This window comes from Sinohyriopsis cumingii, chromosome 5, assembly GCF_028554795.1.
Source record: "Sinohyriopsis cumingii isolate HCF-2022 chromosome 5, ASM2855479v2, whole genome shotgun sequence".
NCBI classification, from domain to species: Eukaryota; Metazoa; Mollusca; class Bivalvia; order Unionida; family Unionidae; genus Sinohyriopsis; species Sinohyriopsis cumingii.
Genome location: NC_142965.1, coordinates 108140669 through 108167909, shown reverse-complemented (window position 1 = coordinate 108167909; position 27241 = coordinate 108140669). Strand labels below are relative to the sequence as shown.

Genomic DNA, 27241 nt, shown 5'->3' with positions numbered 1-27241 from the left:
AATACCGATAGTACAATAGTCAAAAAGGTATCAAGATCGATAGTGTACCTTTAAGATACGAAATTACAAATAGATGCAGACCAATGCAGTAGTAAAATTAGTTAGCTGACATGAAATATATCAAATATACTTACCTACCTACCTACCAGTACCTATCTACCTACATGCATAATAAACAACCTGTTTACCTACTAACTAAGTCCTTCAACCATTAAAATTCCCGTCGTTAAAATCTACCATTTAATGAGCTGATGACGAGCTGTGCTTTTTTTATATTAATAAAACTGTTCTGCCCCCCACATCACAAAAAAAAAACATTGTAACAATTCTCTTCTAACTTCCCAAAAATAATACCTTATTATATCTACGTATCCAGGTGGGGAAAAAATCCCAGACCTCCCTCTTGAAAAGTAAATGGTCTCAAAGTACTCCGTTGATTTGCTCAGTAGGAAAGGACTTCGAGCGTTTTGTTGTTGGTTTTTTTTTTTTCTTTCTTTTTTCTCGTTCCTTCTCTATTCTAAATCGGACTCGTTGTTGGTTGTGGCCGGTATAATCTTGAATGGGCTGTGATTAAGTAACACATTAGGACAAGATCATGGACGTAAACGTGCATTCATAGGGCAACACACTACTGAGGCGTGTTTGTAATATCCATACAAACAGGATTTAGGGAGTGCATACACGTACACATGTAACAGTTGTACTTCCTTGTATAACAAAACTATTATTATTTTCACTATACAACAGATTACAAGATGGACGCTGGTACCGCCCTCGGCATATCCTTTGGGGTGGCCACGTTTGTTTTCCTAGCCGGTCTAATTATCTACTGCCTTCGGAAAAGAGGGTGAGTATATATATATCTAACAAACACGGCTACAACTTTGTAAATAGAATATCAAGGGCATGTATATACACTATGGAGTGAAGGTAGAACCTCTGTGTCATCGACAGGCACCTACTGCATATCGAACACTTTATGTACATGCCTTTGCTACGACCTTGTACAAACTTATAGACAGGTGTGCTTTTGCCAATTGGGGTGGAAGGGTGGTGGTGAGGGGGGAGTACATCAGTGCTGCTCCAGGCACCTACTTTAACTGCACAGTCAGTCATGCTAATTAAAGAGTATTTATTATTTCCGATGGCCCGAACGGACTATGGGGATACATTTTGGTGGATAGTACAATAAACAAGGTATCATCGTCTATAGTGTACATGACACAAAGAAAGCATATTAAGAAACGAAATTACATATGGATGCAGATGCAGGTCAATGCAAATTAAATAAGGAGGTTAATTAACTAAATATCTCCCATGGAGAAAAGAGGTCTACATTATTAAAGGTAATACATACAATGAGAAGTTATGTAATTGGAATTCCGGGAATAGTTAGTTATCTTACGTCTGAATATTCCACTATATTTTATGATAAAAGCTTTAAAAATGCAAGTGGCCAAATTATTCAACATTTTTGTATTCTGGGTAAATTATATACATTTAAAGATATTTGGTCCTTTCTTATATATCCGTATATTACGAGCTACATGTACGACTTACTGACGTGTAAAACTGAAGAACTTGACAACGTACAAAAAATGCTTATCAACTAAACTTGTTGTTGTTTTGGGGTTTAGCATCATTTCTCAGCACAAGATAGGCTATATTTTCAAGTTATACCGGCCACCATAAACAGTATGGGGGGCCCGAGTGGCTGAGTGGTCTAAAGCACACACCGTTACGGATCATTGCCATCTCACCACTGTCTGGGTGAGTTCGAGTCTCGGATTCGGCTAATGTGGTTATGTGAGAAAGCTTCTCGTGGGTTGGTGGTCCTTTCGGGGTTTTCCCACATTCTTCCTCCACCATTTATACTGACCGACGTGTATAGCCTATCTTGTGCTAAAAATGGCGTTAAACCCTACAACAACAACATAAACAGTATGTATGTCGGCCGGTATAACTTGTGCAGGAAGAACCCGGGAAAACCCCAATGAGACCCACCGACCCACGAGAAGCCACTGGCAGCTTTATCACATACCCACGTTTGCCGAGCCACGATGGCAAAGATGACATGGCACTGATCTGCGAAAATGAGCGCTTTAAACCACTCGGCCACCCGGGGCCTTCCACAGAACTGGGGATTTGATAATGAATCTGCTCAAAGGACTACTGACAATTTTACGTTTTGCAAAACCACATGCTAACACATTTTTACGAAGAATTTTACTTCGTTTAGGGGCCCCGAGTGGCCGAGTGGTCTAAAGCGCTCACCGTTCCGGATCACTGCCATCTCACCTCTGTCTGCGTGGGTTTGAGTCCAAGGCTCGGCTAGCGTGGGTACATGGGAAAGCCTGCCAGTAGCTTCTCGTGGGTCGGTGGTTCTTCCCTGGGTTTGCCAGGGTTCTTCCTCCACCAGTTGTACTGGCCGCCATGTATAGCCTATCTTGTGCTGAAAAATGGCGTTAAACCCTACAACAACAACAACAACAACAACTTCGTTTAAATTACGATCAAGACATATATAAGATTGACTTTTTCAAGTCATAGCTACAAACAAGATAATGGACGAATGTGTTTGGAGCTACGTATACGTCCGTGCTGCTGGGATAATATCCAAAATTGCATGGTAAATTGGCGAATAGCGGAGACACTTACGTGGCGTCGACGGTGCACAATATGTGGCTTTTCTCAGAATAATCTTAAACGTTTTCTGAAATATGATATAATTTCTGATAAATAAATGTTTTCATCGACGTTAGACGAAGCTAAGTGTAATGTTCATTATTATATGGCACGTGTGAAAATCTCTTTCACTTGATTGTACGACCTCGCGTTACGTATGATACTTATTTCAATGTTGCATTTTCGTGACGTCATTGACTGTTTCTTTACTTCATTACGTTAATTTCTTAGCTTATAGTTCTAAATCAGACTGAATTGCAGTGAGTTTCTTTCTCTCAGTTCTGTAATACAATAACTAGAAACTTTTGTCGCGATTAAAAGTCATATCGATATGGATTTTTCACTTCAGTATTTATCACGATATCAAAATGGTCCAACATGTAAATGGTGCTGTCCTGACAGCCAGTATGATTAACCTGGCAGCAAGTAGAAAGAATCTTATTATTGCTGCACCTCCTGAACAGTGACCGTCGAGACTTGGGTTTTACACCGAAAGACTTGGTATGATGATGAGCTGCCCTAAATGTAAATGGTTCCCCTCAGACATCCAATATGGCCGCCATGTTGGCCATCTTGAAAATCTTGAATGGTCATATTATATTTGAATTTTTTTTAAAAAGAAACTTCTTGTCTAATTGATCGTAATTGAAAATGGTGCACCTCACAAGTGAAAAATATGTCCGCTAAACCGTAACGCCACTTCTTAACGGAATGATATAGCTTCATGAGGTTTCACCCGAAAACGTCTTGTTGTATCTCGTTGGTAATAAATGAAAATGGCGCCACCCTGATGATAAATGTCTTGTTCTGTTGTTGTTGTAGGGTTTAACGCCATTTTTCAGCACACGATAGGCTATTCATGGCGGCCAGTATTAATGGTGGAGAAAGAACCCGGGAAACCCCCGGAAAGAACCACCGACCCACGAGAAACTACTGGCAAGCTTTCTCACATACCCACATTGGCCGAATCTGAGACTCGAACCCACGCAGACAGAGGTGAGATGGCAGTGATCCGTAACGGGGAGCACTTTAGACCACTCGGCCACTCGGGGACCGTCTTGTTATGTCTACTGCCTCTGGAGGGATAGTAGAAGTGACATAATTTTCATTAAATACTTCTTATAATATGTAGCTGATCCCAAACGAAAATTGTGTCAATTATGTTCATGTGTCCATTGAATAAGAAATGTGCTGATTTAATATGGGCGCAGTGACAGCCGTCTGATGTAATTCTCAATGTATTATCTTAGTAACGTTTGGTTTTCATTTAAAACAAACAAATAAATAAATTAGTATGGTATATAGTTCGACTTAAATAATCTTGGTGCCGTTTAGACCACCAGTATAGCTGTTTTCGTAACCATCTTTTAAACCTGGTTTTAACTGCATCTTATGAATGGATGATTAGATAGGCATATGGTTGACACCAAAACCGTATGGCCATCTTGCAACGTTTGTGAACACTAGTCCTCTTTAAAAATAGTTACACTAATATGTTGGTGTCGTTGCATAATTTCTCATTATATTTTTCTAAAGGAAATGATCCCACCCATCCCCCAACAAAATTTGCAATCTATCGATGTTCCTTTATTAAAATGGTACTGAGGCAACCTCAAAACTGGATACATCGAAAGCCGTCCTGAAATATTTATATACCCACCTCTCTTGAACGGACGGTCAAAACGATATGGGGCTTTCGCATACAAACTGTAGCAGAATATAACTAGTTCTAATCAAAATGGTGCTAATCTCAAAACGGCATCACATCTATCTCGAAAGTGATGTTGTCACTCTTCCTTTTGCGTGATTAATGCCATGGAACAAAAAACACCTGTGAAATTTAATTGGTTCTGAATAAAAATGGGGCCACCAGCATATCTACAATTTTGTAAATGAGTTCTGACTGCTAGAATTTTATGACCTTGCGGTCATGTCAAAGGTAACTGCTTACATTTCTGTACATTCATTAAGTAACGTATACGGTAAGTGGTACTTAAAACAGCGAATTTTAACGAAACTTTGTTTTTAGTTACAGCTCTCTGAAATTGATTTTAAGGTTAACGATTTTGACTTTGGTTTCCAAATGTACTGGCTTATAAACATGAGGACACTTAGAAATATACATATATAATCTATAATTGAAAAATACGTTGACTGTTACCATTCAAATAACTGTTTCTGTTTACAAAAATATTACTTATAAATTTAGCCAACTTAGCATGATGTGGTTTTATCTTGATGCTGTCGTAGAAAAGTTCTATAATCTTATATTCAGTGATATCAGGTTAAAGGTCAAATGCCATGATAAAATCGTCTTATTGCTCTTACAGGTATCTTGTGAACATGTTAACTCCGACATAAGAAAATATGATTGCTACCGGGTCTTTCTAAACAAAATACCAGAGATTTTGTTTCAATTCTCAACAGTAAAAAAGAAGAAACGGTCTAATCTTGTATTCCAGGAAATCATTTTCGTCCAGTAAAGCGTCAGTCTCTTAGAGGGACTATTGTTTTATTTTACCAACAGTATCCTTATCTTCTGCTGATTGTAATCATCAGTGAACTAAAGTTCCCACCGTGATTTCCTTTTATCTTTTATTTCTTCTCTTTCTAGCAAACTGAAATGTTGCGATGATGGCATTGAAAAATGTATCCAGAAGCAAAGGAAAAGGAAAAAGCCTCTGAAGTCATTTAATGCAAGCAAAGAATGTTTGTCCAATGAGGATGATGATGATGATAAATTAGATTCTTGTTCAGGTCAAACCTTTGAGACTTTAGACGCGCCCAAATTGGCACGTGAGCTCTTTTCTATTGGGGATCATGACAATGACGTCACTCGCACGCGACAACGACACTATTCAGATGACGCAGCAGACGATGGATATTTTTATGATGAAATATTTGAAACATCTGCTTTTGTTGATGAAAGAACAAATAGATCAATAAAAAATTTGACTGAAGATGGAGATTTTGAAGATGACAATATTCCAGACATTGTTTTCAGAAGTACATCTTAAGGAAATGAAAAAGAGGAATAAATTGTTGCGAACGTGGAAATATATTTGGTTATGTACCTTTGGTTCACATCACGTAACAACCATTATATATGATTCATTGATGCTTTAGTCTACGTGGAAATAGAGACGTCTCTTTCCTACCGGAAATTAATTGAGTAAGAAGTTTCTTATCTTGACTTAGATGTTTGAGATTGTTTTGGTTTATTCGTTTGTTTTAGAAGGACAATGAGCAGGTATTGTGAGAAAAGGTCTAATGTATTAAACACACACACACACACACATTGGCGGAGAATAATACATATGCGTTTATTAGCCTACATAGAAATATTGACATATGTTTCCTGCTGGAAATTGTCTCAGGCCATTCCTCATACGTTTCTTGCGCAGATTCTGTGTTCATGTAAAAGTTTTAACATTACAATGTCAGTGTTGATTGTTTTAGGTCAACACGTACGAGAAGTAGGTTTTCGCTTCGAACAGAAAGCTTATGTACCGCATTTGCTCGCTTATACGTCCAGTCGAACTGCAAACTGCGCAGACCAAGATCTGGGTTAATGTAGTTTGTCAGGAGTAATCAGTAGAACAAACAGCATTGACCCTGCTCTGCCAGCGCATGACGCGACGGAGACGCTTCGTCTGCATTGTTTGCAGTTTGATTCGACTTAAAAGCATGGTCAATGTTGTTTGCATTTGCATTCGTCTTAAAGGCAAGTAATTAAGTACTTGGCTAAAAAATAGAAAAGTTTTGTCAAACGGTCGTTGATGAATTCATTGATGGCGTAAAGAAAAGAAAAGATCGTGAGTTTGATTTTACGCCTAACTCCGTAAACCAATGTCCTCTGTATGAGTAACACTAACACCGCTGGTCATATCACCATAATCGAAGAGCTGCTTGACAGTGTACACAGATATTAACCGTATGTATTGTAAGGGACATTTGTTTCATTCCGACGTCATTCGTTAACGTCATTTTCGTTTGTGTTGTGTATCAAATATGTGATCTGTAAGAACTATATAAGTGAAAAATCCTCGTGTTTATTTATACATATCAGATTGGAGATTCGGAAATTGTACATGTTGATGTTTTGCACTGTGAAATATTATCAGGTCATTGATGAACTTCTGTATGATGTGTGATGTTCATTGTTATGCAAATGAATGGCTGTGAAATTGAAAATGTTTGAATCCAAAAATTTGATTGATACTGACAAATACGTTTAGTTGGGGCAATATAAAAAAGAGACGTTTTAACACTGACATATATGTGTGTTTGGGGCAACAGAAGAAACGGGGTCGTTTAGATAATGACAAAGACGTGTAGTTCAAGGAACAGATAAAGGCGAAGTTTCACGGAGGATAAAGTAATTTTACGTTGAAACAGGTTTATAAATAGAACTGTCCATCAAGGAGGCCTCGTAACGAGAAAATGGATGGTCGTTTGCACACAAAACACGATTATTGCAACTCACTGCCATTATAACAAATATACGTAAAATACTTTTTATGGCACCGTGCCTCTGTATCCTTTGTTGACATGACTTCGTTGTTACGTGATGTTATTTAAGTTCACGTCTGTACAGGATATTTCGATTACCTCATCGTTTTCATAATTTCATTCACAAACAAATTATGTACAATGTTAGTCATTGAATTGGTTCCATCTTTACTTGAGTGTAAGTTTGTACGTGTATGTATGTATGTATGTATGTATGTATGTATGTATGTATGTATCTAGTTAGTACTTTAATTTTTTTAAATATTTGTAAATGTTTTAAAACGAACAAAGTGTTCAAATTGTGTGAAACACATTTCAATTTTTAAAACTCATAATGGAAATTTTAAAATAAAACATGTGTTGATCCATGTAAAGTACGAAACATTGTATTTTAAATACTGAAGGAAATTAAAATTTATCTCACTTTTATGTTATATGCAGATGATAATATTTTAATATACATGTAGATCTAATAATGAGTGACATGAGACGGTTCTGTAAAGTCCATCAAAGATGTACATATATTGTGACTACATAGTCATTATTGTGAGTGATGGCCGTATTTCCCCGTGTAATATACTCACTAATTTACAAACACTGTACACCCGGCTCTGTCATTGTATAATGATCTGACAGATCGGAGTCTAAATTGATCGCATTTGATTTGGGATGTACACGCACATATATTGTAAGACCGTATATACTCGTTATAAGTCGAGTTTAACTGCAAACAATGAAGATTCTGATCTGTTGTAGCATAATGCGCCTGCAGATAAAGGTATATGTATGTTATTGCTTTCCTGATTACTCCTAACGAACTGCACAGATCCGGATATGCATGCGCCTTCGGCGGATCTGGGTCTGTGCAGTTTTGCAGTTGGACTCGTCTTATAAGCGAGTACACTGTATTCATTAGTACAAGCCTGGTTCTGTGTTGCTTCACAATAACATTGTATCGTATCATATCACAAACAAAACCTTGTAATATACGAATCCATATCGAATTAATATTTAAAAAGATAAGTTACTGAATGGTTTAATAGTTAGCCTACAAAGTATGTATTGTGATTCGTGGGTTTACAAATGTTAAATTAAGCATGGTTTTCATTTTGAAAATCACTCAACCGGTTGTAACTTAACTGAGATTAGTTATGCTCACCAAAGGTTAGTGCACACTGCTTCAACCGTAAAACGGTAATGTATAAAAACAAAACTTCAGTAACAAGAGTATTAAAGTTTATTTTATTGTAAAAACTGCATTGAATATGAAATATATCTTTCTTTGTAAGTTTTGGATACATAACAACACACGGCAAGTTTTTATTGACGAGAATTCTTATTATATCAAATAACGATTTGAACTTCTTTTAAAAAAAAAAAAAACAACAGCATCTATTATTGGTGTATCAGCGTTCTTTTTATACTAAAAACTTAGTTCATGTGCAATAGCGGGAGCCGCTTTGACTCATTGGTTAGCGTAGCTGACTCATGACCAGGCCCGGCCCTAGGATGTGCTAGACCCCAGGCAGCAAGCGATGAGCGCGGGACCCCAAACAAAAAAAAATTGCATTGCGGAGATGTATTCCTGAAAGCGCGGGGCCCAAGGCGATTGCCTCGTTTACTTTGCGCTCAGGCCGGGCCTGCTCATGGCCGAAAGGGTGCGAGTTCGAATTCTACCAATTAGCTACCGCGTTGTGTCCTTAGGGAAGGAATTTTACTAAAAGTGCTTCGGAACTAAATTGCCTGCTTATGTTGATGTGCAGCATAGCATCAAACCAAACCAAATTCGTGCAGTAAATGACAGACATTTAAATTAAATTCAATACCATCTATACTCGCTTATAAGTGGAATCTAACTTAATGCGCTGGCAGATCAGGGTCTTTATGTTTGTTCTACTGATTGCTCCTTACAAACTGCATATACCCAGATCTGCTAGCACGTTATACGACTGTAGATCTGGATCTGTATAGGTTGTATTTGGACTCGAGTAAACGAGTATACGCCGAACCGAACCGTTCCAAATTATTATATACCTTTCACATTTCTCAAATCTATATACAATTTGTATGTTCTGTGTCAATGGTCCTATATATTATATAACTTGTATGTTACATATAAGTAGTGTAAATAAGAGCTTCCAACATAATTAATATGCATATATTTTTTTCAAAATTTCATTTGGTATTGATTATCAATTCCGTATGTACTCACTTATAAGATGAGTCAAACTGCAAACAACAAAAACCCAGATCTTCCATAGCATAAGGCGCATACAGATAAGATTCTATATTATTTGTTCTTCTGTTTACTCCTAACAAACTGCACAGATCCAGATCTGCCGACACATTATGCGACGGCAGATTTGGGTCTTTGCAGTTAGTTCGTCTTGTAAACGAATACATAGAGTAGATTACCGGGTCTTTACTTCTCCCGTATATACAACATGACTCGGGATATAGGATATTTTAAAAAATAATTTTTTTTAAAGCTAATCATTGTAATGGAGGGTCATATCATATCAGTTGATTTGAATTACATTATATGTTATAAATACATCATTAAGTTCAGTATAACTCATTCTGTTAAGCATGCATCTGAATCATAATATGATATAATTTACCCTACAGCAAAAGTCATACAACTCCTCCAACTTAATTAGGATATTCATATAACTCCTCCAACTTAATTAGGACAATTATGATATTAATTTTCGTTTTTAAAATTTGTTAATTATATTTTAGTGTACGATAGTAATGATTACACTGGGCGTACCGAATCAAAATTCGTTTAAAAAATCATCCTTTCATTGCTTTAAATAATGACAGTAGAAGTTGCTGTTTAATTCAACCTAAATAGGACCAATTGTCGAACTGTCATGCTTTTGCAGTTAAGTAGGTCTCATCATTGATCTCTGCTGAGATCTGATTGGTCAAGTCTTATCAGCAAATACTGCTGACATCTGATTGGTCAGGTCTTATTAGCAAATACTGCTGACATCTGATTGGTCAAGTCTTATCAGCAAATACTGCTGACATCTGATTGGTCAGGTCTTATTAGCAAATACTGCTGACATCTGATTGGTCAAGTCTTATCAGCAAATAGTGCTGACTTCTGATAGGTCAGTCTTATATGTGGTCGGTAGAATGGCAATAGGGCAACTTTGATGCTCATTACAACATCTTCGAGTATAAATTATTGGTAGTAATAATTATGTACTACGACCTACATGCCTTTCTGTATACTTCGTGTGTGTGTGTGTGTGTGTGTGTGTGTGTGTGTGTGTGTGTGAAACTAAAATCGTTATCACTTTGGTTTTGAAAATATTTGATATAGTTTGTGTTCAGTTAAGAAACCTTAACATGAATGACACGCGTTGTATACAGAAATAATACTCATGAATGTGGATTTATGTGGCAAGGTAATGTCTTTTATCCAGTTATCTCCCTTTCAAGTTAATATTCTGGGTTGACTACTCTTTGGAAAACTTATTAAGTGTATGTATTTATTTACTTTTTATGTTTAATTACTGACTTATAATTACTGACTTATAAACGTGTCTCCTAATTTTATGTAAAACTTTAAAAGTGTAACAATTCACAGCCGTGTCGGAGATCGAATTTGAAACCACCCTAACGCTAGATGAACTTTCAAACACTTGCTCTATGTAAGCCAATGTACTCGATCCGCTCCAGTGACAATATGTATGTATGTATGTATGTATGTATGTATGTATGTATGTATGTATGTATGTATGTATGCATGTATGTATGTATGTATGTATGCATACTGGGCTACTTATAAGTATGTGCAAGTATATGTATGTATCTGTGTATATGCATCTGTTTTACCGCTCCGGTGGTCTAAGTGGTTAGAGCGTCTGATTCGGATGTGGGAGGTCGCGGGTTCGAACCCCAACCGAGTAGTGCCCTAGATTTATAAAAATGGTACTAGCAGCTGCCTGGCTTGGCGCTCAGCATTAAGAGGTTAGTGTAAGGACTGGTCGGCCTGGTGTCAGGATACTGTAACTGGGTGGGACATCAAGCTTCATGTCTGTGGCATGATGCCCTAGTGCTAGACATCACTATAAACTGTCGCATTGCAGATATCGTATCGATGTGACTGAAAACTTGTTAAAGCTACGTTAAAATACAAAATCATACACTCACACATCTGTTTGTGCTCATTCTTCTTAGTGTTTGTAATTGCTCGTGCAACCATAAATATGATCAAGCGTGCATATATATGCTTTAATCAGATGTCGAACCCATGCTGCAAATAACGGCACCTATTGCCTATATCGACTAGCGCTTATACATAGGAACGATAATCCACTACTCCATGAGCTCTTCTCTATTCAAAGGATGAAACAAGATCGAACTTACGGACTATATTGTAGCAAGGTGCACGAGAACTCATTCGCTAGGCAAGCGGAATTCTACAGTGCCATAAATTATATTTAGCAATGCGTGCTATATGCATGAAATTAAATACTCGTATGTCGACATCAATATATGAAAAATATAAGAAAGCGCTTATGACAAGCTCCAATATAAAATATGTATACATAATGACTCATGTGGCCTAAGTGGTTATTACGTAGGCCTCGGATGCGGGAGGTCAAGGGTTCAAACTCCGGCCGAGTCATACCAAAGATTTATAAAAAATGGTACTAGCAGCTACCTCACGTGGAGCTCAGCATTAAGAGGTTAGTGCTAGGACTGGTCAACCTGGTGTCAGGATAATGTGACTGGGTGGGACATCATGTTACATATCATGATGCCCCAGTGCTAGGTATCACTATAAACTGCCACAATGCATACATCGTAGCGATATGACTGAAAAATTGTTAAAGTTACGTTGAAAACCCCAAAACACATACATAATGTCAATGAAGAGGGTTATACAATTATAATTCGTTCCAAGCCTAGTTCTCGAGTATTTTATCTCACTCGGCTACAAATTAATTTCCAGTAAACTAATGGAACAAGTTGTACGAGAACTCACTCGCGAGGCATGTTTGTGTGTATGTTATATTTTGATGCGATTTTTGTCTGTATGTTTGATAGTGTAAACTTTTTAAACAATGTTTTTATGTGTTTGATTATGCTTGATTTTTTACCGAATCATATACAGTCATATATTATACTGCTTTATGAGTTCGTGTTTCATAAAGTTATATTTCTTGTAGTATATTTTGCATTTTTTTAAAAATTCTTACCATTTAACTTGATGTGAAATAAATGGTATAATTGTATAATACTCCAGGTTGTACTGTGTGCAATATATGAAAATATAATTTAGTACTCTATTTTTTATAAATATAAACTAATGCTATACTAACATGTTTTCACATTTCAAAAATAATTTGTGAAGTAAATGGTTTGGAAACGTTGAATCTATGGCTCTTATTTTGTGGTAGATCATTGCCTACCTACCAGGGGCAGTAACTCTCTCAGTCTTCGATGACATCGGGGTCGCTCACCGGTTAGTATGTACTATTGAGAGACTGACTTATGTAAGGTGAATTTGTTTGCATTTTCATACCTCTATGCTACATGAATGTAACCTGACTGACATTTCTTTGAATAGTATACTTATATAAATTGTACATGATCTAAGCACACTGGTAACTAAAATGACTGATCCCTTATGATAAAAGGAATCACCCTGAATTAGTCTAAAGTACACTATCTTTAACACCTATTAAAATTTGGAAAATTAATATTGCCTAACTAAACAATGCCAGCTTCTGAAAGTACAATGAATTAATTACCAAATATATAAAGGTATTTTAAAAAAAAATGTTATCGGCTCTTTTTTTAATACAATTTACCTCTGAAATCCAGGAAGATGACCAAGTGAAGCTAGCACTTTTCTGAAAGATGCACATCTGGAGTAAGGCCAAGGTTTATACTCTGTAAGCCATATTACACCCATCAATCATACACCAAAAATTGGGGGAATTAAAAGTTATTTCAACAATACCTAATCTATACAATGTCTTTTTTTAAATAGCTAGTAAAACCAGTGAGGAAATCCGGGGAAATTCTTTTTCTTTAAAATTCTAACCTATGCAAAATAGGAAACTCTAAAGCGCTACCATAAGGGAAACAACTCTTAACATCCTTGTTTGTTATAAGGTGACGTTTACTGTATACGTAGAGCGAACACGTGGATATGTGCTTTTTTCTGACATCGATTGTGATAATATCAGAAAAAAGTAGAGATCCACTTGTTGGTCTGACTATACATATCTACCAATATTTGTACCTTCTGCCACCCTCCTCATTCCCATCCAACTACTAACCAGTCTCTCTGTCACTCTACATTCTTAACCACAGTAGCTCACTTGGTAGAGCGTCAGCAGTGCCGGATTAAACCCTGTGGAGGCACTTATGCAGTGGAAAGCTCCCGCCGCAAATTATCTCCTAATACGTTTAATCAATATTATTTTGATCCGTTGTCGCGGTGTCCCTAGGCCGGTGCCTACTCTGCCTATTTGGTAATCCGGCACAGAGCGTCAGGCTCGTAATCCACTGGTCGCGGGAACGATACCCGCCTAGGTCATCCCGGTTCGTTATCTTTGATATATCGTTGGGAAAGACTTGAGATCCCATTTCCTGGACATGCTATAGCAAAAAAAAGTACCGCTAAAAGCCAAGCAGGATCACCATTTATAATTCCATCTATTCTCTCTCTTATAAATATGCCCTTTTATCCTCGTTTACTCAAACGCTGTCTAACAAGTAAGATTGCAAAGTTTATCAAAGGTCAAACATGGTTTACAATAACAGAAAATGTGCCGTTTAATCGAAGCGATTAGAACCTCAACTCTTACTCCTATTTACCCACTAGACTTATTGAACTTCCGACTGCAATTTTAACGTGCATGCCATACCTCGTCCATATTGTGATCGTTTCACATGATGATCGTCTTTTACCCTTTATTACAACAGTATTCAGTTTATAAGACACGTCCTTATTGAATATATTTTACAGCTTCTGCACAAGATCACTAGCGGCATTTGTACCGACAGCTCTATACATGTATACAATTGAACGGATGCGGGAGGTTGTGGGTTCGATCCCCGGCCGAGTCATACCAAAGACTTAAAAAATGGTACTAGCAGCTGCCTCGCTTGGCGCTCAGCATTAAGAGTTAGTGTTAGGACTGGTCGGCCCGGTGTCAGGATAATGTGACTGTGTGGGACATCATGCCACATGTCTGCGGCATGATGCCCCAGTGCTAGACATCACTAAAAACTGCCACACTGCAGACATCGTAGCGATATGACTGAAAAATTGTTAAAGCCACAATTGAAAGATCGATAATGGAACCGGAAGTACGCATGGAAAATGCGCACGGGATGCTTTTGTTGGTTCTACAATGTCTAAGAAATTATGCCATGGCTTACAAACTTGAAACGATGTTTCTTTAAAATAAAATGCTGCTGATTAGCAAACCTATTTTTATAACGATGCATGATGTAGCTTAAAGAAATATTTGTCAGCATTATCATTGAATCAACCTGATGTGAAATGGTATGTAATGTGCGTTATAACCAATTCTTTCAACTTCAACTTTTTTCCTAGCGATCCCACATTCGGCGTTAAAATTATTACATACATACTTCAGCAAAAATCAAAGGACGTAAAAATTCTATAAAACTATCAATCTTAAGAAAAGATGTGGAACGAATATTTAATTTACATTAAACGGGTTGTTCCTGCGTCAGTGACAGCGACATGCAAGCTCGGTTTACACGTTTACCAAAATTTGTAAACCTTGACAGGCAGTAAACTAAAATAATCCTTTTACACGTGTAAACGTTGCAGCCTTAATGCCGCACCTCGCTCAGTTTGTGATTGTTTCATCTGTTTTGTATGTCATTTACCCCGTATGATAACAGTATTTAGTATGAACAATCTGTCTTTGCTTAACGAATCTAAAATTTAGGTTAAACATCCCTAGACTCGTCATGATGTTATTTCCTACAGCTATGTATTTATAGGTTACTGCATTTGTATGGGAAAATATGAACGAGTTTTGGGATGAAATACTGCACGACCTTGGGAGTGAAGTATATCCTTCCGACAAAACGAGTTCATATTTTCCCATACAAATGCAGTAACCTTTTTATTATATGCTCATTTTTTATTCTACCTAAGGTTTAATTATATAAACAAAATACACCACAAGAAACAACGTAAATGAATGAATGCCGTATTCCAAACTAAATACACAAGCGCAGATTTGTCATTACACAATGACATCATTATTAATGCGCACATAACTCCACCCAGATAAATTTGAACTTAGTCGCGCGCTCGACATAACGTTCGAAAGAAAATGGCGTGTCTAGTTAAAATTGAAATTTGCAGTCATATTGTGAATGAATGCGCATTGCAACAACTTTTCCATTTGATCTGGAATGAATATATTTTGGTATTTTGTTTCGATTCGACGAAAGTTTTTGATTTTGGACTGGATTCATCTGTGAAAATTATACATGAAATACATCGGATTAAAGTGGCGCGGGAGAAGCGTGATTACATCTGCAAATAATTTTCTGTTTCTGTCATTGAATGTTTGAAATCATAATGTGGGAAAAATATGAAGTCTTTCAATTGCAATTATCAAACAGACGCTATGGAATTTAATGCTTATTTCATTCTGAGTGCAGTAAGGAGGATGGAATTGCACTTATCATCGAAATTACAGCAGAATTTCGAAATGTGTAATCCAGATTGAAAACCTATGACATGGCTCATGTAATTCGGATTTGCAGAATTAAGAAAATACATGTTGAGGAAATTCAGGATGTAAAACTGTAAGTATATTTTATTTTGCCATTCTTGTCACCAGCTAAAGAAGAGAGTATATGACTTGTCACTTGTATGTTATTTGTAAGGAATTTATCTTCCGTCTGTTATATAATGTAGCTAGCCTAAATCCGTAACATTGTATCAACGAGGAATGTGCCAAAACAGATGGGGGGTTTTGCAGTCCACGAAACGTGTTTTAGTTCATTCAGAAACAAATTTAAACAACCACAACGTAAAGAGTCTCTTACGCGAGTGTACATGATTTGTGTACAAATCAAAAGTGCTGGCGTCTGCGTCCATTGTTTGTTTACGATAGAAAGTAGTTCCTTTATGCATGTGAATGCTATATGTGTATTGTCGCGCGAGTTCAGTATCGGGTAATATTGAACGATTCTGACAATGTAAAGTTAACGGGGAAAAAATGAGCATATAATAAAAGAACATGATGAAACAATTAGATACTATAAATAGACGTATAGACATACATACATACATACATACATACATACATACCGCTCCTGTGGCCTAGTGGTTAGAGCGTCCGCCTCGGCTGCGGCAGGTCGTGGGTTGGATCCCCAGCCAAGTCATACCAAAGACTTACAAAAATGTTACTAACATGTGCCTCGCTTGGCGCTCAGCATCAAGAGCTTAGTGTTAGGACTGGTCGGCCTGGTGTCAGGATAATATAACTGGGTGGGACATCATGCTACATGTCTGCGGCATGATGCCCTAGTGTTAGACATCACTATAAACTGTCACACTGCAGATATCGTAGCGATATGACTGAAATTTTTTTAAAGTTACGTTAAAAATCCAAATCAGACACACGTAAATAATAATAATAATAATAATAATAATGAGGACTTTGTAAAGCGCCTAATCTTTAGAAGCTCTAATCGCTTTACAACATTACAACACCTATAAGATAAAAAACATATAATGATATGATTACAAAAACAAATACCATGAAATTAGAAAACATTAATAAAACATGCTGAGAATATTTAAGGTAGGAAACATTATTAGGTCTTTAAGTTTGTTCTTGCAGTCGAAATAAGTGAGTTTTGAGAGCCTTCTTGAATGTGATTACTGTGTCTTTGTGTCTAAGTTCAGTGAGCAATTCATTCCACGTTGCTAGGCCCTTGCTATGCAAAAGAATACTGTCCATATGACTTTGTTTTCATAGTGGGAATAATGAGTATACGATTGTCAGAAGAGGAGCGTAAGTATCTTGCTGGTGTACACATGTGTGAGGTCGGATAGGTATATTGGACTAGAGTCCGACAGTGTAACGTAGCACAGAGAACACATTTTGTGTTTGATTCTGGATCGAATGGATAGCCAGTGTAGGGTACAGAGCAGCGGGGAGGTGTGCTCTGATCGTAGGTCTCTATGTATGATCCGAGCAGCTGTGTTTTGAACTTTTTGAAGTTTCTGGAGCAGATATTGAGATGAACCAGACATAACTGAGTTACAACAGTACAGTCTTGAAAGTACTAATGAACACACAAGTGTTTTAGTGGCATCAACTGAAAGATATTTGCCAATTGAGCTGATGCGTCTCAGCTCAAGATATGCAGCCTTGCATATGTTCATGACATGTTGGTGCAATGTGAGAATACTGTCCAGAGTAACACCTAGGTTTCGTACAGATTGTGTTAATTTAATGTTGGTGTTCCTGATATTTATTGTTTGAGGTAAAGGATGTGAATGAGAAAGCCTTTGTGTTGTGATCAGAATGGCCTCAGTTTTATCATCATTCATCTGCAGCTTGTTACATGTCATCCATGATTTCACATCAGAAATGCACCTCTCTACACCTTGGATGGTAGCATCAACTTCAGTTGGGTGGCTAGATTTGTATATTTGGGTGTCATCAGCGTACAATTGGTGAGACACTGGATGATGATCTATGACACTTGAGAGCGACTGAGTGTACAAAATGAAGAGAACATGTCCAAGAACAGACCCCTATGGAACACCACAACATAGATCAACTGGGCTGGAGTGTATTCCATTTGCACATACAATTTGTGTCCTGTTCACCACGTAGGACTTGAACCACAACATGGCTGTATCATGAATGCCAATACATGCTGGAGACGGTGAAGTAATATATAATGGTCTATTGTGTCAAATACTGCAGACAAATCAAGGAGGGTGAGGACTGTAATCTTTCCTCTATCCAACGCAGAGAGAATGTCATTAACTACTTTTAGAAGAGTAGTTTCAGTACTGTGGCAAGGGCGATATGCAGAATGTACATTGCTAAAAATACTGTTTGAATTTAGATAAGATACAAGCTGGGATAGAACAACCTTTTCTAAGATTTTTATATGAATGGGAGATTAGAAACTGGGCGGTAGTTCTTTAAATCGTTATGGTCAAGTGTTGGTTTCTTCAGCAGAGGCTTTACAATGGCAGTTTTGAACAATGATGGGAACTCCCCGGATGAGACAGAGGTATTAATAATATCAGTTAGTGAAGGCAATACTAGATCTAAGCACTCAAGCAGCAGTGATATTGGAATTGGATCAAGTTCACATGATGACTTTAGTGCACTCTTCATCAGGATTGTACGTACAAAATCCATAGAGACAGGTTCAAATGCTGCTAATCGTTGCCTCTCAAATTCAATATCCCAACTGTATGGTGACGACGAGTCAATTGAAATTGTGGTGTCAAGCTTATCTCTAATGGTGTGTACTTTGTCACGGAAGAAATTTGCAAACATGTCCGGAAGGTCGACTGGAGAGAAGGTAGTTGGAAGTGGTGTATATTTGTTCCTTGACATTAGCTTGTTAGTAATCTCGAAGATTACATACATACATACATACATACATACATACATACATACATACATACATAACCTTTTTGCAATGTAAGATCCTGATAATCGATGTATCTACGATGCTTCCTTCATTTCTATTGTATGATGCTTCTCCCGAAATAGGGTATTACCTTTGTTTTGTAATATTCTTATTCACCTAGCGGTGCCAATAAATATGTACCTTGGAGAGAGAGAGAGAGATAAAGAGAGAGAGAGAGAGAGAGAGAGAGAGAGAGAGAGAGAGAGAGAGATGGGCAGACAGAGAGGGGGCTTTGTATATCTTTATGTCTCCTTTTGTCCGAATAGAATAGTTGCAGAAAGAAAACACTGCGCCTGATAGATCAGTGTCAGCAACAGCTTTTTTTCCCACTTCACAGGGGTGCAGGAATCCATTCATCGTAAAACCGTGCTTTTGATGTGCAAAAAGAAAGGAAATTATTTCATCCAATATTGTGTTCATTTTCTTCCATAATGGTTTCAGTCTTATTTCCAATTATAATTTACGGGAGAGACAGACATACGCATTTCAGGCTTGCAGTTCCTTTTGTGTATACTTTTCTGCATACAGTTAGTAGTATATCGACACAATGTAGCGTTGATTTAATGTAATCATACACAAATTATCATAAATATTTAACATAAGACATCAATTTGCAAACAGGCTAGGTGGTATGTAGAAAGAGATCTGATTATTTAACAACATTTTTAATAAACAGACTTTGATATAGGTCGATAGGTAGACAACTAAAAGATAGACAAGCGACGCTGATTTGCCTGTTCTAACCACAGTTTGGGGTATGTGTATGCCTGCCCTGGCCACAATCAGATGTCAATCAACCACACCACCATTTTCAAAGGAGTTCAGGTTGGGCTGTTTGTATAAACGCTGCGTACAGCAGGTACTACAGTGATTTGGAGAACTTAAAAACCGTGAATACTAAATACGGGTCTATCATGTACGCAGGCATTGACAAAATACTGTTGATCACAGTTTGTTGTGGGACAAGTATTTTGTTGTGCACATTCCATCTAGGAGAAGGAAGTTAATAGATTGCTTGGCACACTTGGAGTGCATTTAGCATACTTTTATGGGAGTTTCTCGTACATTTGTCTGGATGTTTTTTATGTTATGTTTCGTTATGTTGTTAGAACAAGGAGTGATTAAAAGGTGTATAAAGGTGGAAGGTACGCGACTCCTACCGTTCTGTTACGCTACACACTGTCATGATCTGACAGGTTCTGTGCCAAAATGAGTAGCTTTTTGACATAAGGCGTTATTATCATTGGTATCTGCTATTTAACAAACACTTATCTGCTTTTTAACGCACAGGTTAGCTGCCCATGGTATTTTCCACCTTAGAAATACACATCAAAGATCATACCTATGGATATAAAATCAATTCAATGGGATTAATCGAAATCAACTGTACACCCGGGGTATACTAACATGAGCAACACTACAGAAACAAGGGTAAGTACTGAACCGTATTACTCAGAATGCTGTTTTCTGCACTTACGAGGAAAGGTGGGGGCAGAAGCGATTTCGAAGGTTATATGACAAAACAATGGCATATAGTCAAATATGAACTCCAGAATACTATAGCGATGGGCATCTTTATCCGAACCTCTCCATCCCCAGCCTTTTTTAGTTACAGTGTCAGCCTCGTCATTCTACTATGGCCATTCATTGAAAGTTCTTGAGCCGTATGTGCACATCCGCACTCTCGTCACCTTCGCCACGCGCCAAATTAATTGGCCAAATATTATATAATGAAACTTTCAAGTGCCGAATTTTCGAAAATTAAAGTGTCTTGTGTAAATTGGAAATATTCTGAAATATTGAGTGACTAAGCTGCTGCTATAGCGTGAGCGTCTGTGTTAAGTGCTAATTATTGATCTCAGCAGTATACTAGATTACATTTTGAAGGATATGATTTTAAGGGCATACAACATATGAATACGAGAATATTAATATTGAAAATGGCTTAAATAATTGTCAAGGTGTAGCAAGGCTTTTATCTGGAGAAATTCCTGGGGGGTATTCAGGCAGTCAAGCAATGAGGTCAGTATTATCGATTTATTGTCGTTGCGTGTAGCTTAAAAGCAAATAGAAGGTATCTAGGAATTTCTTGAGGCTATGTTGTCTGCAACCTTAGCACCCACAAGAATGATCGTTTCGAAACCGTTTTTAATCGCTTATAAGTGAAGTCCAACTGCAAACTGTACAGACCCAGATCTGTCGTCGCATAATGCACGGGCAGATCTTGGCCTGTGCAGTTTGTTAGGATTAATCAGTAGAACAAAGAACATACACCTTAATCTGCAGGCTCATTATGCTACGGCTGATCAGGATCTTTGCTGTTTGCAGTTTGACTCGACTTGTAATCGAGTACTCACGATACACATATTTTTTTTTTTTTATACCTGTAGTGAATGTCAAATACCGACAATTTCTTCCTTTCTTATCATAGTGCGTGCTGCACTTATGCAGCTGTTTGCCGAAAATAATCATGTAAGATAAGTTACATTTATTAGTGCAATTCTGAGAAAAATAAAATAAAAACCTGCCAGTTTTTGTTTTGGGGATAGCCTTTCAAGTCTCATGCAGCAAGGAAGTCATGTCTTTGAATATGATATTTTCCTTTTTTTTTACACCAGGTACATAAACTATTACAATATTCAATTATTCCAAGAAATAGTACATGTGGTTTTATTTTCCTGCCCGCAGATGAAATTTCCATCGCAATAGAGTCGTGATTGAGAGAGAGAGAGAGAGAGAGAGAGAGAGAGAGATGGTATCGTAACCTATCTTACCATATTACCCCCCAAAAGACCGGGCTCCTTGTTGTTCTTTCTCTTCATGATTATTCAACACCTTTGTTAGATTAATGAAGCATAAAGTGGACGATAAGTCTATCAAACAAGCGATACGAGTTTTCTGAAGCTATCACTGTACCAGATACGTTCTTTAGGCTTAGAGGATAATGATACGTACCCACAAGGTTTGACATATTTTTCTTGCAGAGATTGGTCAGTAAATGGTCATTCATTCGTCATTTTGCCGTATGTGCCACACTGGTCACAAACGTTGAAATGAAATTATGTACTGTTTAATGCAGAACTTCTCAAAGCAGGCACGTACTAACAGTAATGTATTATTATGTGTGATGAAACCTCTGTGTGTGCGTGTTTACGTGTGTGTGTGTGTGTATGTGTGTTTGTGTGTATAGTTGCCAATATAAAACCTCCATAAACCAGACACTGTCGGGATAACAAAAATTGTCCGTTTTATAGAGATGGTAAAAGTACGGAGGTTCCATTAATATTAAAACAATGCTGGTTTACGGAGGACTGGTTTAGGAAAGTTTCATCACTCGTTCACACACACACATACACACACACACACACACACACACACACACACACACACACACACACATATATATATATATATATATATATATATATATATATATATATATATATATATATATATATATATATATATATATATATATATATATATATATATATATACATACATATATATATATATATATATATATATATATATATATATATATATATATATATATATATATATATATATATATATATATATATATATATATATATATATATATATATATATATATATACACACGTGTGCGTGTGTGTGAATGTAATAGTTATTTAGAAAAAGAAATCCATCTATTCCACAAAGGGTACATTTATGAAGCAAAAATAAAAATCTGCAATGTGTCTGATTATTGTACTGTACGTGTTCAACTCCTTCGCTACTTGATTAATTTTGAATTTATTATAAATAATAGTGCAGTAAATACTCCCACGTACTTTGATATACAATAGTTGACTAAAAATATATACAGTACTTGTAAAGAATGTTCAGCCTGCGGTTCACAATGATTTCAATAAATATTGATGGATTTGATTTTCAAGCAACTTTAGGTTATAAAAAAGGTACTTTCCTAAGTGACTTGTATCTCAGATGATCAGCACAAACCCAGGCCTCGAGCTAGGCCGTAGGAACGGATACACACGATTACCCACAGTAAGTGATTATTTCGCCATACATTCGGGACATTTTCAGTAATTTTGCACAGAGGCCCAGTTGCTTTGCATTGTTAAGCTGTGAGTGTATTGATGTACATTAGTATGTTTTGTTCGCTTTTGATATGGAAGTAAGTAGGAATGATTTATACTCGACCTCACGCACTAAAATCTGGAAGGGTAGTGTGGTATTAGTACGGCTGGTAATTGATTCGAAATATGTAGTATAAACATAATTTTACAAGATTATATGTGTGCGTGTGCATATATATATATATATATATATATATATATATATATATATATATATATATATATATATATATATGCCAGAAGGCCTACCTAATTTTCTACCCCACATACATACATACATACATACATACATACATACATACATACATACATAGGCAGAATGCATTTGAACTTAATGTCTGATAGATGTAAAATAGAAATAATATAGTGAAGCAGGAGGGAGGTAATAAACTATATTTTGGCACCAAAGAAGTAGGTCATATCTAAATTGGCGTGAAAAACCAGGTAACCACGGTAATTAATATTAAAAAGAGGTTTTTCAATCAATGAGAGTGTAATAATTAATAAGAAAATGATAATATATGCCGTAAATATTGCGCTTAGGTTTGTTATCAAAGTTGTTGGATTATATTTCGCCTTCCGAGGTAAAATCGACAGATTACTTCTCATATATTGACAACATTCAATAACTGGACAATGTACTTAATTCACAGAAACAAAGAATCGTTCATGTGACATAGTAACAGTTTAAAAGGACATAGGAAGCGCATGCCACGGGGGAGGGGGTGAAAGGATGAAACACATTGTGAACAGCACACTGTGTCATAATGTTTGTGGGAATATGCTGCAGACGAACTTGTCAGAAGACTTCCACGAAGGGCAGGGTACCTAATTATGAGGGCAAAAGATATGGACAGCAAGGCGTATAGGGCGTAAAATACACAACTACTATTTGTAGGAAAAATATTTGTTTGTCCTAAAGAAAATAAATACCGCTGTTGCACACAACAAGTAAAATAATGTGCTGGAAACGTACCATATCGAAAAATGGCAGTAATGACATGGCATGAGGCTTTTAATATGGGAAAGAGCAAGGTACTGAATAATGATTTCGTATAATAAGGAACACCATGCAACTAAAACATTTATGATCAGAGTTTTAAGTGTCATCTAGGATGAAAACAGTAGCCATGGAGGAGACATTTTGCTGAGAAATTGTTTGCTTCTGTCACTCGCTGACCCATTACCTGCTCCCTTGAATCTTTATTATATACATTCTGCACGTTTTGATATGTCATTATGACCACGGACACGGCTTTCCATGAAGAACACAGTGGGTCCTCTGTTTAACTTAAATCATGTCTGACCAGCTGGGGGCGTCCAAAATACACACTGACAGAAGACGGTTTGTTATGAGAGAATAGACGACAATAACTCGTCTATCGCCTTAAGGTACGTCAAAAATTAATGTGTACTGAAAATTGGCCGGAGGGGTGTGTGGTAAATAAGTTTTGTATTTTTCATTTTGTCCTGCGGCATGTATGTATTCTGGTTTTGTATTTTATTGTTTTTATTTCGCCATGGGAAAAATTCTTTATCGGCTCATTTCTATGGAGGGAATTTCCGCCATATTTCTATATATTCTGTATTTACTGTGGACAGGAGATTGCCTCTATAATTCATTGGATGAATTTAATTCTATGCGTAGGTTTCTATTAGTATTTGCTGCATGTTCTATTTGGATTATCCTAATTTACTGTTTCATTCTAGATTGCATCGTTACTATGGAGGCGGAATGCCGCCATAATTTTATATATTCTGTATTTACTGTTAGTATATTGCTGTCTATCCTATTCTGCATTATTCTGTCAGTTTTATATTTCGAAAGACAGAATTCAAAATGTTAACGTGTGTAATAAATACGCACAACAAACCCACATGAAATTCGATAATTCGAAATTGCAGTTGTGTAATAACACACTCAATAAATTCAGTAACAAATATCGGCAGATGTAAAGATGCAATCTAGAAAGAAAACCCTACACAAATTGAAACTGCAAATATAGGATAATACAAAATAGAATCTACAGCATATACTGATAGAAAATACACGCATATAATTCAAATACATGCAAAGAATTATGGCGGTAATTGCTCCTCCATATATTTTTCATCGGTGAATCACGTGATGCTCTTTATAATTAATGTCCATCTTCCACCCCCACCCCCACTCAAACCCCAAACCAGGAGCAAAATTCAGGTTGGGAATGATCGGAGAAAATCGTATGCAAGTTTACAAAAAAACAAATGATGAACATTAAAATATCACAATTTGTACGAGTGACTTAACTTAGGGATACAAGAGGCGTTCAAGTTATCATAGCATTATGTAATTATGAATTGGGTCCATTCACTAAAGCTAATTAAAAACAAACTCCGAAAAGTTATTCTCAGTGGCCCGGACCAAGGAGGGGAAGCTTGAAAGAGTCCCAAAATTGCTATCAAACAAGCGAAATTGTATTGGAGGGGCTCCAGAGTTAAGTTTTGATGGGGTGGGGTGGGGTGTGTAATGGCCCAGAATAATTTGCTTCGCTACTGGATGCAGACGACACACATAACTACGTAATACCACCCCCACCCGCTTTAAACATTTACTAGAAATTCAAGGTTTTAAGAAATATAATTTTGGTAAATTTACGAAACAGAGGTGCCCTTGAATTATCCGTTTTGAAGCTATAGCATGATCACAGCGGCCATAGTCACAGTTGGATATAAGACTGGTTTATATAATTGGATATCTTGTACTGGTATCATACAACTAGGCGTGCAGACGATTTCGTCTAACCTCTTTCAAGAGGAAGCAGTTAAAAAGAATCAGTCAAGCGATTCAGGAAAAACAACAAGGGCATTGAATTTCGATAAAACAAAATGCTGCGTGTAAAACTTTACCTCGACTTCTTACTTACGTTACTTGCTTTATTTTGTTTTACCATGCGAGTTGAGTACTAAATTATGTTATGATTGAATTTTGAAAGTTGTTTGTATAAACGGCATAAATCACAATGAGATCAAATGCATGGTAATTGCTCTGAAACCAATTGTCAATGAGATTTTCAGCTTTTTCTGGGCAAATGCCCATCAGTTTAGTCTTTTAAGGGAGCCCAAAACTGCAATCAAGCCCTGAGACTTCATTAGGGTCAGGACTTCCAAAGCATCCACCAGATTCAGATATTGTTCTTGTATATATGACCATTGGCTACCTCTAGTCGAGACCATTGTAATTAGAGGGCAGATAAATTTGTACCTATGAATGGCCTTCCAACTATCTGGCTATAGAACATAGCAACACAGAGTATTTAGAGCCTTGCAGAAGAACACGCCACAGTAGCTGACGCGGGTCATATCTGATGGTAAGATTTTAAAACTCGCACCCTGTCGGAAGTGAGTCCGTGATATGAAGCACCCTAATGGACACTAGCTGGTCGAATGAGAACGTTGCAGTTGAAATTTTAATGTCGTATTTCGAGAATTCCAATTTCATGTGTTAAATCAAACTGCGAATCCTTAAAATCTCATTGTCTATGTCTAGATTTTAGATCTTATATGTTGAATTGTGCAGCGATGGTTGAAATTCCAACGTCCTGTGTCCAGAATTCCAAGTTCACATGTCGAATCTAACTGTTAATGTTGAACGTTCCATTCGATACGTCGAGTATTTTGTTGTTGTTGTTGTTGTTGTTGTGGGGTTTAACGCCATTTTTCAGCACACGATAGGCTATATATGGCGGCCAGTATTAATGGTGGAGGAAGAACCCGGGAAAACCCCAGAAAGAACCACCGATCGAGTATTTAGATTGCAACTGTTGAATTACACAGCATTGGCGGAAACTTGGATGTCAAATGCTGATTTTTATGAGGTGCCATAGCATACAAAAGATGGTCCAATCAGAACGTTGCCGTTGAAATTTGTAATGTCATATATCTAGAATTCCAATTTCACGTGTTATATAAAAAATGCTTGTCCTTAAAGTTCCATTTTCTAGGTCGAGATTTAGACTGTATCTGTTTAATAATAATAATAATAATAATAATAATAATAATAATAATGAGGACTTTGTATAGAGCCTAATTTTTAGAAGCTCTAAGTGCTTTACAACATTAGACAACGCCTATAAGATAAAAAACATATAATAATATTATTACAAAAACAAACACCATGAAATTAGAAAAACGTTAAAAAATAAAAAACATGCTGAGAATATTTCAGGTAGGAAGCATTATTA

At 36.8% G+C, this 27241-nt stretch overlaps 2 protein-coding genes across 5 annotated transcripts in view; both read left to right on the top strand.

Annotated features, from left to right (window-relative positions):
• Positions 1-12593, top strand: part of LOC149799963 (uncharacterized) — a 38194-nt gene extending 25601 nt beyond the window's left edge. For both annotated transcript variants that reach the window (XM_089959466.1, XM_089959468.1), the window contains exons 3-4: positions 748-847; positions 5300-12593. In XM_089959466.1, the coding sequence (XP_089815592.1) occupies positions 748-847; positions 5300-5702 (503 nt within the window). In that variant the 3' untranslated portion in view covers positions 5703-12593. The remainder of the gene's footprint in view (positions 1-747; positions 848-5299) is intronic.
• A 7024-nt stretch (positions 12594-19617) lies between these two features.
• The window catches only part of LOC149799962 (myosin-VIIa-like), a 104848-nt gene continuing 97224 nt past the window's right edge, over positions 19618-27241 (top strand). For 2 of the 3 annotated variants that reach the window (XM_089959464.1, XM_089959465.1), the window contains exon 1: positions 19619-20325. In XM_089959464.1, the coding sequence (XP_089815590.1) occupies positions 20302-20325 (24 nt within the window). In that variant the 5' untranslated portion in view covers positions 19619-20301. Of the gene's footprint in view, positions 20326-27241 lie in introns of all 3 variants that reach the window. The other variant, XM_089959463.1, reaches the window with a different exon arrangement.